Source organism: Bos mutus, chromosome 17, assembly GCF_027580195.1.
Source record: "Bos mutus isolate GX-2022 chromosome 17, NWIPB_WYAK_1.1, whole genome shotgun sequence".
Lineage (NCBI taxonomy): Eukaryota > Metazoa > Chordata > Mammalia > Artiodactyla > Bovidae > Bos > Bos mutus.
This window is the reverse complement of record NC_091633.1, coordinates 37,107,556-37,124,187: the sequence shown is the minus strand read 5'-3', so window position 1 is coordinate 37,124,187 and position 16,632 is coordinate 37,107,556. Positions and strand designations below refer to the sequence as shown.

The 16,632-nt window shown below is 35.5% G+C and overlaps 1 protein-coding gene across 7 annotated transcripts in view; it reads right to left on the bottom strand.

Moving 5' to 3' along the window:
- Nucleotides 1-16,632, bottom strand: part of BLTP1 (bridge-like lipid transfer protein family member 1) — a 195,263-nt gene that overhangs the window by 126,937 nt on the left and 51,694 nt on the right. For all 7 annotated transcript variants that reach the window (XM_070386473.1, XM_070386477.1, XM_070386476.1 and 4 more), the window contains exons 16-22: nt 11,655-11,810; nt 11,297-11,394; nt 8,904-9,082; nt 8,634-8,740; nt 7,446-7,651; nt 5,124-5,351; nt 4,194-4,331 (exon numbers count right to left, since the gene is read on the bottom strand). In XM_070386473.1, coding sequence (XP_070242574.1) covers nt 4,194-4,331; nt 5,124-5,351; nt 7,446-7,651; nt 8,634-8,740; nt 8,904-9,082; nt 11,297-11,394; nt 11,655-11,810 — 1,112 coding nt within the window. The remainder of the gene's footprint in view (nt 1-4,193; nt 4,332-5,123; nt 5,352-7,445; nt 7,652-8,633; nt 8,741-8,903; nt 9,083-11,296; nt 11,395-11,654; nt 11,811-16,632) is intronic.

Below are 16,632 nucleotides of genomic sequence, written 5' to 3'. Positions count from 1 at the left end.
TGCAACCCCATCAAAATTCTAATGCCATCTTTCAAAGAAATAGCAAATACTCCTAAAATTTGTATAGAAACACAAAAATCCCAAATAGCCAAAGTAATCTTGAAGAACAAAACTGGAGGCATCATATTCTCTTACCTAAAACTCTATCACAAAGCTGTGATAATCAAAACAGTATGGTATTAGCATAAAAACAGACACATAAATCAATGGAACAAAATAGAGAGCCCAGAAATAAACACACATATATACGGTCAGTTAATTTATGACAGAGGATCCAAAAATATATAATGAGGAAATAAGAGCCTCTTCAATAGTCAGTGCTGGGAAAACTGGGTACCACATACTAAAAGAATGAAACATGATCACTATTTTATACCACACACAAAAATCAACTAAAATTGAATTACGGACTTGAATGTAAGACCTGAAACCAAAAAACCCCTGGAAGAAAATATCAGCAGTAGACTCTCTGACATAAGCTTGGTGATTATTTTTGAATCTAACACCAAAGGCAAAGCAACAATAGTAAAAATAAACAAGTGGGACTATGTCAAACTAAAATGCTTCTTCAAAGGAAAGGCAACTATCAACAAATGGAAAGGCAACCAGCAGAAGGAAAAAAATATTTGCCAGTCATAAATCTGATACAGGACTAAAATCTAAAATATATAAAAAAGGCAAACAATCCAATATAAAAAATGGTCAGAGAATATGAATATTTTCCCAAAGAAGGCATGCAGATGATCAACTGACACATCACTAAGCATCAGGGAAATGCAAATCAAAATCACAGTGACGTATCACCTCACACCTGTTAGAATGCCTGTCATCAAAAACAAATAACAAATGTTAGTGTGGATGTGAAAAAAAAAAACCCTTGTGCACTATTAAGGAGAATATAAATTGGTAAAGCTACTATGGAAGATAATGGTGGTTCCTCAAAAATTAAAACAGAACTGCCATATGATTCAGCAATTCCACTTCTGGGTAGTTATTCGAAGGAAATGAAACAACTAATTCAAAGAGATACATGCATCCCCAAGTTCACTGCAGTATTATTTACAACAGCCAAGATATGGAGATAACCTAAGTGTCTATCTGTGGATGAATGGAAAAAGAAATTATAGTGAGTATATATATACAAATATTGATCCTAAAGGAAATCAATCTTGAATATTCACTGGATGGACCGATGCTGACGTTGAAGCTCCAATACTCTGGTCACCTGATGTAAAGAACCAACTCATTGGAAAAGACCCTGATGCTGGAAAGATTGAGGGCAAGAGGAGAAGGGGATGGCAGAGGATGAGATGGTTAGATGGGACTATCTATCCAAATGTATTTATCACAGGGACCATCCAAATGTATTTTCCAAGAATGCCGGATGCCTGCATATGCATCTGTTGTTAGTGTATTAGAATACCATCAAAAAGTCAACTATTTATGACTTCTGAAAGACATTCTACCTACACAGACACTTAGGTGAGTTTATCTGAGTTACTTCACAAAGATAATGCAGCTCATTCTTTGGAAAATGCTAGAAAATAAAGGTTGATTTCCTGGTACTTCAAACCCAACATTCCCAGAAACTCATACTCTTCCCCTGTAAAGCAGTTCCTCCTCCCATATTCTTTATCATGCACTAGCTCGGTTAACTGCCCAAGCCAAAAACCAAACATCATCCAGGGTTCTATACTTTCTCTCACCATTCACTGTCAAAAAACCAAAAACATAAACAAACATGTGGATCTTGGGTTGTCCTAAAGGTAAAGACTACCTGGTATATCAGTAAAGACTACATTCTGAATAGTACTATGGCTTACATCACTCTGTGGGTTGAATTGTGTCCCCTACAAAGATATTCAATTCCTAAGCTCAGGTACCTGTGAGTGTGATCTTATTTGGATACAATGTCTTGGCAAATGTAATCAAGTCAAAATGTAGTTACACTGGATTACAATGGGCCTTATTCCAATTAACAGTGTCCCTGTAAGGGGAAAACTTAAGACACAGAGACTCATGAAGAGAATGCCAAGTGAAGATGGAGACAGAGATTTGAGTGATGCAAAACAGATTCCCTGTTTTGCAGCTACAAAACAGGAAATGCCAAGGACTATTAGCAACCACCAAAGCTAGGAAAAGACAAGGGAGCCTTGAAAGAGGGCATGGCCCTACCAAACACACTAGTTTCAGACTTGTAGGCTCCACAACTGTGGAAGAGTAATTTTCTGTTGTTTTAAGCCACCTAGTGTAGGGTACTTTGCTTTGGCAGCCCTAATATAAAACTAATAGACATAAGATGATCAAGTAAAAAGTATGTGGCTTCATACGTCAGACATGGTCACTGACCCATCACATTAGAGCCTTAGCCTTGAAGCTGTGCACTAAGACAAATGCTACCAGAAATAAGGAGCTACAGATGAGTGACCCAGAATTGAGTCTTGAGGGTAGTCACAGTGTGAAGCTTCCCATCATAAAAGAGTATTAGTATAGAAACAAAAGAAAAAAGTATTTCTTAGAAATGCTAGCACTACAAAATGTAAGCAAATTAAGTAGATAAGCAAATTCCTAGAGAATATGTATAGACTATGCTTGTCTTCAGCATGAATCATGAAGTGTTTGCCATCTGGGAAACAAAATGTCACTAGTATCAATACTTCTATTACTGCCTTGATATCTCTACTCCACGAATTCCTCTTCTTATCACCATATAAATCACACTTTACACTTCTGTTTCTGTACAAGTATGCCAATAATTGTGCAATTAGGGGTAATATGGACCCTCATAATAAACTCAATAAAACATTTTTTATAACCAGCAAAGTCTCCAGGTTTTGATATTTTACCATAATTATGTATGAGGTCAACATGGAGGAAACACAGAAGCTCTCTGTACTATCTCTGTAATCTCCTGTAAATCTATAATTTCTTGAAATAAAAGTTTTTTTAAAAAGAAACATGTTCTATGGCAAAAACTAGTATACACTAAGTGTTAAGTTTTAGCTACTACATTAAAATAATATAGTTTTATCAAACCCAGGTATCCCACATTATAGGTGGCTTCTTTACCAGCTGAGCAACCAGGGAAGCCCACTATAGCAGAAGAGTGCAAAGGGGTATGCTCTTTTATATAAGATGGTCAGTTACTTCACAGAATCCATGGTGAGTTATCATTTGTTGATGATTTACTGTCAGATTCATCACCCTGTCTATAATTTTACTTTGTCCTACATTAAAATCCATCTCAGCTCTAATGCCCACCACTTGACTAAAAGTAGGAAAGAGACTTAAAGAAGGGGTAGATGCCAAAAAAAGTCATTATCATTAAAAAAAGAATAATAAAGTGATAATGTACCCAGGAATGTAAAAATATTCCCATTTGATGAATGTCACCAGTTCTCTTCCAAAAGAGCTTTAGGGATATCTTGAAAGTATTAACAAAGAACTTTGTAAGTATGTTGCATGAAAAGAATTAATCAGTGTTCATATAGATATGCATGTTTTCAAGATTTATGGTTCAGTTCAGTCACTCAGTCGTGTGCAACTCTTTGCAACCCCATGGACTGCAGCATGCCAGGCCTCCCTGTCCATGACCAACATTTATGGTTTATGGCACTGGTTAATATTAACACTTGGACTTTCTTTGGTGACTTAGATGGTAAAGAATCCGCCTGCAGTGTAGGAGACCTGGGTTTGATCCCTGGGTTGGGAAGATCTCCTGGAAAAGTAAATGGCAACTCACTCCAGTATCCTTGCCTGGGAAATTCCATGGACAGAGGAACCTGGCAGGCTACAGTCCATGGTATTGCAAAGAGTCAGGCACGACTGAGCGATTAACAAACAATATTACAACCTAGGTTGTGATTTTCAACAGACTCTACTAACATTCTATACAATTCGTTTTACCCTTTCATAAACATATGAGAAAGTCAGAAAGTATTTCTTACAATTTCTAAAAACAATAGATAAATAATTGTTTGGGATCACATAAATAAGGAACAGCAGGGGAAAAAAAGAAAAGCTAAAATTCTTGAAACAATTCACACAATACAAAACTGCTTAGTACAGTTAAACTGAAGGTCCCTAATTTAAAAAGCTATACAGTCCATGCACAGAAGTTAACACATTGTTTTCACCCCATAAATACTAACAATAAACTTCTGAGTCTCTACCACAACTCACTTTCACATTACCTGATAGTTATCACTGACAAACACATTCAGGGGTGACAGGACAAGTTGCAGCATGGTCTCCCTAAATCCTTTTTTCATCTCAAAACATAGTCTTTCCAAAAAAGCTGTAGGGCACTCAGGACCATCAGTAGTTCCATGCTAAAGTCAAGCAAAAACCACAATTAATATATAGAAAATTAAAGACCAAGGAAGTACATAAAAATTAAAATTACACTTATACAATTAAAAAATTTTGATTTTTTTCAAAAGGAAGAATGGTGCTTACTGACAAAAATAACTATTCTGTATCCCAGAAAATGATCTTAGGTTAATTAAGCACCAGAGCTGATTTCTCTCCTGTGAGACCCTAGGAACATAATATGGAGCCAATATGCAGCACAATGCTCCAAGGGCCACTCTCTCCCCATCTGGCCTGGCTCCAACGGACACGGGTTCTTTGGGCAATATAATCTCATTTCAGGTCAGCCCCAATAGGCCAAAGGGTCATCTTTAGAGTAAACTAGGATACTATGGAGAATCCAAACCCATGACACAATTCAACCTCCAGGGTCAAGCCTAAATCATGATTTTGTATAGTTCCACCAAAAGGTCCCAAACTGATCTAGAGTCAGAGATAAAGACTAAGTGTAAAGTCCTATGTTATCCATCAGGCTAACTGTAAATCTAGCAATTCAACAACATGGCAACATATTCTAAAGTTATACAGAACAGCAAAGAAGGAGCTAAAGTGAAAGAAGAGAAATAGGAAAATTGTCAATGATCAAGTGATTATGAAGAAAATAATATACTAGCTTTATAAAGATAAAAGGATAAATATACAACAGTTTTGAATCTAAATTATTCTATGTAAGTATGTGCACAAACTACATCACTTCCTATGCTAGGTGGATTTCATAATAGACTCAACTGTTTTGATATGCAAACACTTACAACAGGAAGACGTCCATGAACTTTGTACAAATTAACAAGTACAGTAATATCCCAAGGACGCAAGGTAAGTGGATGAATTGACTTTGCTGAACTTTCATTTTCTTTTTTATCATTTTCCATCCCAACAGCAGTCCATCCAGAACTGGATGATGTTGACAGGGACAGAACGGGGCTTGAAATAACCTCTTCAAAATCCATGTACATGTCATCTTCCCCAAAGTAGTTTTCCTATAAATATTAAGAATAAACTGCTATCAAAAGAGATATGTAACAATAATGCTTCACCTTAGAGCCTGAAATTTGTAAACTAAGCATTTCTTATCCTATTTTAGAGTATTAGTCTATTTCCTAAAATGAAAACAAGATAAAACATCCAAAAAGCTTTCAAGTTCTAACACTGACACTAAATAAAACATAAGTTAAAACTAAAGAGGAAAAAAAAGTAATAGAGACGTTTAAGATAGGTAACAACTCGAAGTCAGCATGACACTAAGGCAAAAACAGAAAACAGCTATGTCTTATATATTCTTAATAAATGGAAGCAGAGAGTTCACTGGATTATAAATGATTTTATAAAATGTGTCAAAACTTAATGATTTTTAATTTGTTTCAGTAGATATTTCATACAAGTTCTGAATTAACATGATGAATGTGAGTACTAATATTTAGAGTAATAAATTTTTGACACGAATAAAAAGTTGTTATAAAATCTGTAATGCAGAGTCTGCATCAAAATATAATAAACTACTAACGTAGGTAACATAGAATTTACAAAGAAATTTAAAATAAACGCATATCTTTCTTTCTCTATGCTCTTTGTTCTTATTTTTGTTTATGTACTACTATGGAATTTTTTAGTTAAAACAACTGAGATTCAATATACATGTGGTGATGCAAAAACAGTTAAAACTGAACATGGAACAACAGACTGGTTCCAAGTAGGAAAAGAAGTACGTCAAGGCTGTATATTGCCACCCTGCTTATTTAACTTCTCTGCAGAGTACATCATGAGAAACGCTGGGCTGGAAGTAGCACAAGCTGGAATCAAGGCTGCTGGGAGAAATATCAATAACTTCAGATATGCAGATGACACCACCCTTATGGCAGAAAGTGAAGAGGAACTAAAAAGCCTCTTGATGAAAGTGAAAGAGGAGAGTGAAAAAGTTGGCTTAAAGCTCAACGTTCAGAAAACTAAGATCAGAGTACCTGGTCCCATCACTTCATGGGAAATAGATGGGGAACAGTGGAAACAGTGTCAGACTTAATTTTTTTTCCAAAATCACTACAGATGGTGATTGCAGCCATGAAATTAAAAGATGCTTACTCCTTAGAAGGAAAGTTATAACCAACCTAGACAGCATATTAAAAAGCAGAGACATTACCTTGCCAACAAAGGTCTGTCTAGTCAAGGCTATGGTTGTTCCAGTGGTCATGTATGGATGTGAGAGTTGGACTGTGAAGAAAGCTGAGCACCGAAGAATTGATGCTTTTGAACTGTGGTGTTGGAGAAGACTCCTGCGAGTCCCTTGGACTGCAAGGAGATCCAACCAGTCCATTCTAAAGGAGATCAACCCTGGGTGTTCTTTGGAAGGACTGATGCTAAAGCTCAAACTCCAATATTTTGGCCATCTCATGAGAAGAGCTGATTCATTGGAAAAGACTCTGATGCTGGGAGGGATTGGGGGCAGGGGGAGAAGGGGACAACAGAGGATGAGATGGCTGGATGGCATCACCGACTTGATGGACATGAGTTTGGGTGAACTCCGGGAGTTGGTGATGGACAGGGAGGCCTGGCGTGCTGCGATTCATGGGTCACAAAGGGTCGGACATGACTGAGCAACTGAACTGAACTCGAGAGAGAGCTCCAAATAACTCTTTGCTTATTATTTACCATGAAGTAAAATTGTTGGTTTTTAATGAACTCACTTGAAGTAGCCTTTTCCTGGTACTTATCCTCAGATAACAAAGTTTTTTATACTTCTGCTGCCACATTAATTACAATGTGTTAAAACTGTCCAGGTACATACATATCCTGCTCTAGCTTATCTTCTTAGCAACAGATGCTATATCTTTTATCTCTAGTAACTGGCACAAAATTCCTAGAATATACTAACTTCTCAAAAAAAATGCTAAATGAAGAGTTTTTAAGACTATTTTTAACAAATAATTTTATAATTGAGCCTAACACCACAAGTTCAGTGAACATATATCCTAAATGCTTTAAATCATAAAACTGGCCATTTCAAATGGTCTCAATATCAATTAGATAGTTAACTGCTTTTCCTACATTTAAAAATATGGACATTCTTTTAAAAATCTTACCTTAATACACAGAAAGGCATTTAATAGAGGTCCATAGAGAGTTATCTGAGAATCTGGAGAAAGTTCCATTTCTACATGAAGTTTATCAGGTGGAAGTTCTGAGGGATCAATAGGAGGACGTGAAGAAGTAGAGGGAGAAGAAACAACTCTGTCTGTTTTCTGAGATGGCCTTAACACAGATAGCATTGTTTCTTCCATTTCTGACACTGGAATAAATGGAGGGAAAAAAAAAGAATAATGTTTGAGTGGAAAGGGGGAAAAGGATCTCTTAAAAGTTCTTCAAGAAACTATTCACTAAAAAATTCTATTTTGTAAATATGAAATCAACCAACACTAATAAAATGTCTCCAGTATATAATGAAAACAAAACTAAAAGACTAATAATTAAAAATGCAATAAAGAATAGACAGACTTCATTGAAATACATATAAAAATACACAAATCCAGAAAGAGCTCCAAATAAGTCTTTGCTTGTTATTATTACTACTACAAAGAATCAATAAAAAGTTTTCATTAACAAAGGCAATATTATTATCAAGTTCTGGCAATATACAGTAAAGCTGGGTCAGAACTAGGCTCTAACTATACTTGGACATTAAACTATAGTTATTTTCACATAAACAGCTATACAAACGCACTGTGGCATTATCAAGATCTATATATAAGAAAGTTATAAAAACTATTCTTTAATACTTAACTCACTGGAAAAATACAAAGAAAATATTTTCACTAGATTCTAATTCTACTTTGAACCCAAATAAAGCCGCACTTAAGCCTCTGGGAAACTATAAATGACAGCTGTCAAAATGCATTAAAGAAACTAACATTTTACAAAATCAAGCACTCTAAATCTATAGATGTACATATACCTGATATCATACTCCAGCTCTGCCCACCAGACCTTGAGAAAATTATTCCTTTCTCTGAGCATATTTCCTCAACTCAACAATGACAATAATATTATAATATCTATTTCACAGAGTTGCTTTAAGGATTAAATGAGATAAAGTAAACCAAGGAACAGCTTGGCCTAGTAATTGATAGCAAATGCCCAAAGAATGTTATACCAAAAATCTTAGAAGCATAATTATGTCAAAAGAATAGATGCATTTCCAAAAAGTTTTAATTTCTTCTCTGTATCCTTGATGTTTATCAATTTTGACATTTTAAGATACTGATTATACTTACATGACTGTTTCAGCTGTTCATCTGCTTTTTGTGGATAAATTGGATGCCATGTATAATCAATTGTAAGCATGACACTTGGGACAGTCCAGCATTCAACCCAACCAGCCCTTTGAAGAGTAAAAAATAAAGTTTCTAGTCAGGTACTTATTCCTTTAATTGTAGACACCAGTTACATATAAACAAATTTTACTATTATTCTCTGAAAGGACTGAAAGCATAATTTTTCCACATTAACACAAAATACTTAAATTGCTAATATTAAATACTTACTTTTCTTGAGTGATGTTCCGCCATTTTGGTTTAACTGTTTTCTGGCCACTTTGACATTCAGCAGGAATACCAGTATCATGAGTCATTTTATTGGGGTGGCAATTCTTTACCAGCATAAATAATGAGTATTTACTAGGGTGGCAATCTGGTAGAAACAAATGAAGGTCAACATCTTCCCCCTAAAAAACAGTTAATAATAACCCAAAGTAATAAAACAGGTACAGAAGTTTGTTAGAATACTATTTACAAGCAAGTCTATCTATAATACGCTTGAGAATAAATTCAGTAAAAAATAAATCTGAAAGTGCAAATTTACACTGAATAGTCAGGTAAGTAACTGGAATAAGATTTTACATTATCTGAAATTCTGCTTAGAAAGTCAAGAAAAAAATCAGGGAAACAAACTGCAAAATTTTTAGAGAACAGTAAGAAGGTTTCCTTGGATATTTCACATATAATTCAGTTTAAAAAAAAAACAGAATTATCTAATATAAGCTCAGATGGAATATGCTCAATATTTTCATTAATTTTAAAAATATGATTGTCTGTATTTAGTAAGTCTTGGTTCCTCAACTGGCTTTTATACCTGTGGCGGATTCATTTTGATATTTGGCAAAACTAATACAATTATGTAAAGTTTAAAAATAAAATTAAATTAAAAAATAAATAAATAAAAGCTGAAAAAAAAAAAATAAATAAATAAGAATTATATCAAAGGATCTTCACTGAGTTTCACTTTTTTCCCTTACAGGTGCCCTAATCTTTGCTCATCTTGATGCCTGGTTTCTTAACAGGCACCACAGTCAGCTTTACTGCCTGGGTCCAAATTCCAACTTAGCCACTCACTAGCTAATGACAAGTTACATAAACTTGCCTCCTCAGTTTCCCATTCCATAAATGCACATAACAACTACTTTAAGAAGGTTGTTCTGAGAATTAAATGAATTACTACACATAAAGCAATTGGAATAGTGTCTGGCACTAAGAAGATGTTAAAAAGTGCTGGCTGCTCGTACTATTGTTTTTATTTCTTACCACCATAACCTCCACCAATACTACAACTACTGTTGACTGTATATACCTTAAAATTAGATGTACCATGAATTTTGAACTCCTCAGAGCTGGCTTTTGGATAAAAGGAAGAAGGGTCCTTGTATTTATTCCCTGAATTCAAGGGTACAATTAGAAATGAAACACTGTTGATTTTTGAATAATACAGGTGTGAATGCACAAGTCCACTTATGCGTGGGTTTTTTTCAATGGTAAATACTACATTACTATATGCTCTGCAGTTGGTTGAATCTGCAGATCCTGAACCTTGGATACAGAGGAACCAAGGATATGGAGGATCTAAGGAGAACCAACTCTAAATTGCACATGAATCTTCTGATGGCAGGGAGAGTCAGCACCCCAATCCCCAGACTGTTCAAGGGTCAACTGTACAAAAAAATGTAAAATATAGCTCACAGACTTAGTAAAACGTTAGAGCTACAAAAATTCTTAAGAGAAAATAAAGATTAGTCATAGAGGTTAGAAATGAGCTCTAACAAAATAATTGACTCAGGGAATTATTTTTCATCAGCTAACTTCTTTTTAACTGAAGTACAATTACTTACAATATTATTCAATATACTCGTTTTAGTTGTACAACAGAGTATTTCAATGTTTTTATGGATTACACATTACACAAAGTTATGACAAGATATTGATTTTATTCCCTGTGCTCTACATTACATCTCTGTGACCTGTTTATTTTATAACTGGTAATTTATACCTTTTAATCTCCTTCACCTATTTCACCCCTCCCCTTTCTAGTAACCATTAGTTTGTTTTTTGTATCTCAGAGTCTATTTCTGCTTTATTCACTCATTTTGTTCTTTAGATTCCAAATATAAGTGAAAACATACAGTATTTGTGTTTCTCTGTCTGACTTATTTCACTATACATAATACCCATTCTAGGTCATCTATGCCACAAATGCTACGATCTCATTCTTTTTTAAGGCTAAGTAATACTCCAATGAGTATATATACCACATTTTCTTCATCCACATTCATTCATCTGTCAATGGGCACTAAGGTTGCTTCCATATCCTGGCTACTGTAAATAATGCTGCCATGAATACTGGAGTACACATATGTTTTCATATTATTGTGCAATTTCTTAGGGGAACTTAGGGAATTTACAGGAATGGCAGAATATTGCAATTAACTACCAAAAAAAAAAAAAAAACCAGAAGCAATTCTGTGACACTAAAGTTAGTGAACAGTGGAGGAAAGCCAAAATACTGCAGGCTGGCAACAGAATGGGCAGGAGAGAATAAAGATAAGCACCGGGAAATCAAACTTATTAATAGACCTTGTGGAACAAACAATGCATCCAATTATACGTACTTTTAAAGAGAACTTGGTATTACATGTAGCTGGAACAAAGTCCGTAAAAGGCAAAGAAAAATCAATGTTTAATGTTTCCCCACAGGCTGCCAGGTACACTGCAAAAAAAGAGAAAAAGAAATTTAATTTCCAAAAAAAAAAGAAATAAAAACTGCCTTAAATACATACCTAAACAAAATTAGATTTAAATGCTTAGTTCAATATGAATTCTGAAATAGTTCTCTGAGAGTCTCACAAGACAATGCAAAAAAAGGTCAATTCTAGTACCTATTAAAACTACAAAATCAACACCAATTTTCTTTGTTGATATTTGTCTTAATAAACAGAATATTTAACCTATTTTTTTTAAAGTACCTACCATTTTCCTGTTGTTTAGTGGAACAGTCAATCCAGTTGTGCTGATTAGCTGCCCAAATCATTTCAAATTGATGAAACATGATTTTAAAATTCCATGTATATGGAACAAATGAAAAAATGTCTGGTGCACTATCACTTGACCAGTCTTGAATTAAATCTAAAATAATTGAAGTAGGAGACAAAATGCACAATTAATTGAAATTGAGAAAACAAAATAAAAATATTCTAACATCAAAAATGATGTTTTCAATTGTAACTAAAAAGAATTTTTATACAAAGATATTAAAAGGTGATTAAAATGGAGCTAAATTAAGATTGCAGGAGAATTATCAACAACCTCATATATGCAGATGATACCTCTTGAATGACAGAAAATGAAGAGGAACTTAAGAGCATCTTGATGAAAGTGAGAGAGGACAGTGAAAAAGCTGGCTCAAAACTCAACATTCAAAAAACTAAGATCATGGCAAACAGATGGGGAAAATGTGGAAACATTGTCAGATTTCATTTTCTTGGGCTCCAAAATCAATGCAGATGGTGACTGCAGCCACTAAACTAAAAAACATTTGCTCCGTTGAAAAATACCTATGACAAACGTAGACAGTGTATTATAAAGCAGAGATATTACTTTGCGGACAAAGTTCAGTATAGTCAAAACTATGGTTTTTCCAGTAGTCATGTACAGATGTGAGAGTTGAACCATAAAGAAGGCTGAGTGCCTTTTAAAGAATTGACAACTTTCAAACTGTGGTGTTGGAGAAGACTCTTGAGAGTCCCCTGGACAGCAAGGAGATCAAACCAGTCAATACTAAAGGAAATTAATCCTGAATATTCACTGGAAGATCTAATGCTGAAACTGAAGCTCCAGTACTTTGACCACTTGATGTGAAGAGCTGACTCAATGGAAAAGACCCTGATGCTGGGAAAGACTGAGGGCAAGAGGAGAAGGAGGCGACAAAGGATGAGATGTTTGGATAGCATCACTGACTGAACGGACATGAGTTTAAGTAAAGTCAGGGAGATAGTGAAGGACAGAAAAGCCTGATGTGCTGCAGTTCACGGGTTCGCAAAGAGTTGGAAATGACTTAGGAACTGAAGTACAACAATAACAAACAGTTTGAGAGTAAAAATGCTTACTTACTAATCACAGTTACAGATAAGAAAAATTTTAATGTATTTCATACATGTATTATATCTTTAAAGAAACTTAAGAAGATAAAAGGGCAAGAAAATCACCTGATATTCTGTTACTCAAATATCTAATATTGTGGACATATCTCATTCTAGTTTGTTCTCTATGTAAATTTTTACAGTATCCTAAGATGCACATGTTTTATGTATTACTTTTTTCACTGAACTCAAAATTTTGCCATGTTATTTAATAGACAGTAACAAAGATTTTAATGATAGTTCATTAAAAAGATCTGTAAAGATTTATTTAACCATATACTGTACTTTGATATTTAGACTTTCTTCAAATTTTTGTTGTAGATGATGTTATTGCATTTATTTCCATACAAGATATTTTACATATTCAGAATTATTCTGACAGGACAGATTTTAAAAGTAGATTTCCTAGATCAAAGTTTATGAATTTTTTAAAGATGAGCTCGATAAAGGACAGAAAAGGTATGGACCTAACAGAAGCAGAAGATATCAAGAAGAGGTGGCAAGAATACACAGAAGAACTGTACAAAAAAGATCTTCACGACCCAGATTATCATGATGGTGTGATCACTGACCTAGAGCCAGACATCCTGGAATGTGAAGTCAAGCAGGCCTTAAAAGCATCACTACGAACAAAGCTAGTGGAGGTGATGGAATTTCACTTGAGCTCTTTCAAATCCTGAAAGATGATGCTGTGAAAGTGCTGCACTCAATATGCCAGCAAATTTGGAAAACTCAGCAGTGGCCACAGGACTGGAAAAGGTCAGTTTTCATTCCAACCCCAAAGAAAGGCAATGCCAAAGAATGCTCAAACTACCACACAATTGCACTCATCTCACACGCTAGTAAAGTAATGCTCAAAATTCTCCAAACCAGGCTTCAGCAATATGTGAACTGTGAACTTCCTGATGTTCAAGCTGGTTTTAGAAAAGGCAGAGGAACCAGAGATCAAATTGCCAACATCCGCTGGATCATGGAAAAAGCAAGAGAGTTCCAGAAAATCATGTATTTCTGCTTTATTGACTATGCCAAAGCCTTTGACTGTGTGGATCACAATAACCTGTGGGAAATTCTGAAAGAGATGGGAATACCAGACCACCTGATCTGCCTCTTGAGAAATCTGTATGCAGGTCAGGAAGCAACAGTTAGAACTGGACATGGAATAGCAGACTGGTTCCAAATAGGAAAAGGAGTACATCAAGGCTGTATATTGTCATCCTGCTTATTTAACTTCTATGCAGAGTACATCATGAGAAATGCTGGACTGGAAGAAACACAAGCTGGAATCAAGATTGCCGGGAGAAATATCAATAACCTCAGATATGCAGATGACACCACCCTTATGGCAGAAAGTGAAGAGGAACTCAAAGCCTCTTGATGAAAGTGAAAGAGGAGAGTAAAAAAGTTGGCTTAAAGCTCAACATTCAGAAAACCAAGATCATGGCATCCGGTCCCATCACTTCATGGGAAATAGATGGGGAAACAGTGGAAACAGTGTCAGACTTTATTTTTTGGGGCTCCAAAATCACTGCAGATGGTGACTGCAGCCATGAAATTAAAAGACGCTTGCTCCTTGGAAGGAAAGTTATGACCAACCTAGATAGCATATTCAAAAGCAGAGACATTACTTTGCCAACAAAAGTCCGGCTAGTCAAGGCTATGGTTTTTCCAGTGGTCATGTACGGATGTGAGAGTTGGACTGGGAAGAAGGCTGAGCACCGAAGAATTGATGCTTCTGAACTGTGGTGTTGAAGAAGACTCTTGAGAGTCCCTTGGACTGCAAGGAGATCCAACCATCCATTCTGAAGGAGATCAGCCCTGGGATTGCTTTGGAGGGAATGATGCTAAAGCTGAAACTCCAGTACTTTGGCCACCTCATGCAAAGAATTGACTCATTGGAAAAGACTCTGATGCTGGGAGGGATTGGGGGCAGGAGGAGAAGGGGACAACAGAGGATGAGATGGCTGGATGGCATCACTGACTCGATGGACGTGAGTCTGAGTGAACTCCGGGAGTTGGTGATGGACAGGGAGGCCTGGTGTGCTGCGATTCATGGGGTCGCAAAGAGTCGGACATGACTGAGCGACTGAACTGAACTGAACTGAAGGCTATTATAAATCACAAGGACTCCCCAGCTGGCTCAGTGGTATGGAATCTACCTGCCAATGCAGGAGATGCAGGAGACGCAGGTTTGATTCCTGGGTCAGGAAGACCCCCTAGAGAGGGAAATGTCAACCCACTCCAGTATTCTTTCCTGGGAAATCCTATGGACAGAGGCACCTGGAGAGCTACAGTCCATAGGGTCGCAAAGAGTTGAACACGACTAAGTGACTAAGCAACAATAAATCACAAACTGCTTTCCAAAAGTAGTAGATCAATTCATGTTATTAAAAATGTATGGTCAACTATCTGTTTCACTGTACCTGTTCCTGCATTATATTTCTTTCTACCTCTATTTTTATTTTTTTGATGGCAGCTGGGGTGCTGCATCTTGATTTCTGATAACTGAAAAATGGTATCTCAGTTTAATTGAATATTTTTGTTACAAGGAGGGTTGAATATTTTTTCATGTCACTTTATTCACAAAACAAATATCTACAGAATGTCTACTGTGTGCACACTCTGTTCTAGACCCTGGGAATACAATGTGAGCAAAACAAAGTCTTGGCCGTAGAATTACAGTCAATCAGCTTTACTGACTGCTGATTTACTGTACTGCTGCATTAGATGCTTTAATTGTTGCTTTTCAAAATTGTGTTCATATATTTTGTCTGCATATCCTTTCATACTTAAATATTTTTTTAAACCCAACAGGCAAAAGCTCTTTATACTATATAAAGATGTCACAGTGCTTCTCCTTCTAGCATTCACATCATTTGCATGTATTATATACTCACAGGAATCACATTCTTCAATAAATCGTATCCTCCTAAAGGTGTCAAGCTCATCTTTGTACACTCAGTACATAATACAGTGCTACAAAATCAGAACTTTGTGTATTTGATGGAGAGCAGCAAGTACCATTGTTATAACACAAACTCTTGACAACCAGATAGTCCTGGGTTTATATTCTGGCTTATCATTTTACCAGTTATATAATCTTGAACAAATGACTGAAATTCTATTGGTCTTCTCTTTTACAAAATGGGGACAACTGACAGACTTATTGTGAGAATTGAGGGGATAATAAGTGAACTTTTAGCACAGAAACTGTCACAAGATAGCACATGAATGGTGGCACTTGTTAAAGATATTCTAAGAAAAATAATAGGCAAAATTAATTATATATTTAAAGTCATTTTCCTTGAATTTTAAAGGATATCTTTAAAGGAGAAATATTAGATTCAGTAAAGAACTCAGAAGTCAAATATTGTATGAACTCATTTTTAAAATAACTGCAACATACAGAAACCTGTACACATATATTAAATCCTCTCAGGAAAATGACAAAATAATATCAAGTTTCAATAAAAATTAGTATTAATAAGATGCAGAATTTTACTATATCAGCAATAAAAGGCATATGGCCAATTAACCTATTCTGAGACTAGAGAAAGGAAAATTCCACTTAATTTTACTTTATTTTAAATACATTTTTATTTCTTTTAACAAGCAATCCCAATAGTTTATCATATCTTACAGTATCTATGCTTACTTCTAAAACTTTATTTCTACATACTATCATACCTAACTATCCTGACTGCATCATCACTAGCTTTAACACAATGGTCAGCACTCAGGAGGTGCCCAAACGTCATCTCTGCCGTTAACCAACTACACAATACAAAATTTATCACTCATCAAGTTGTTTT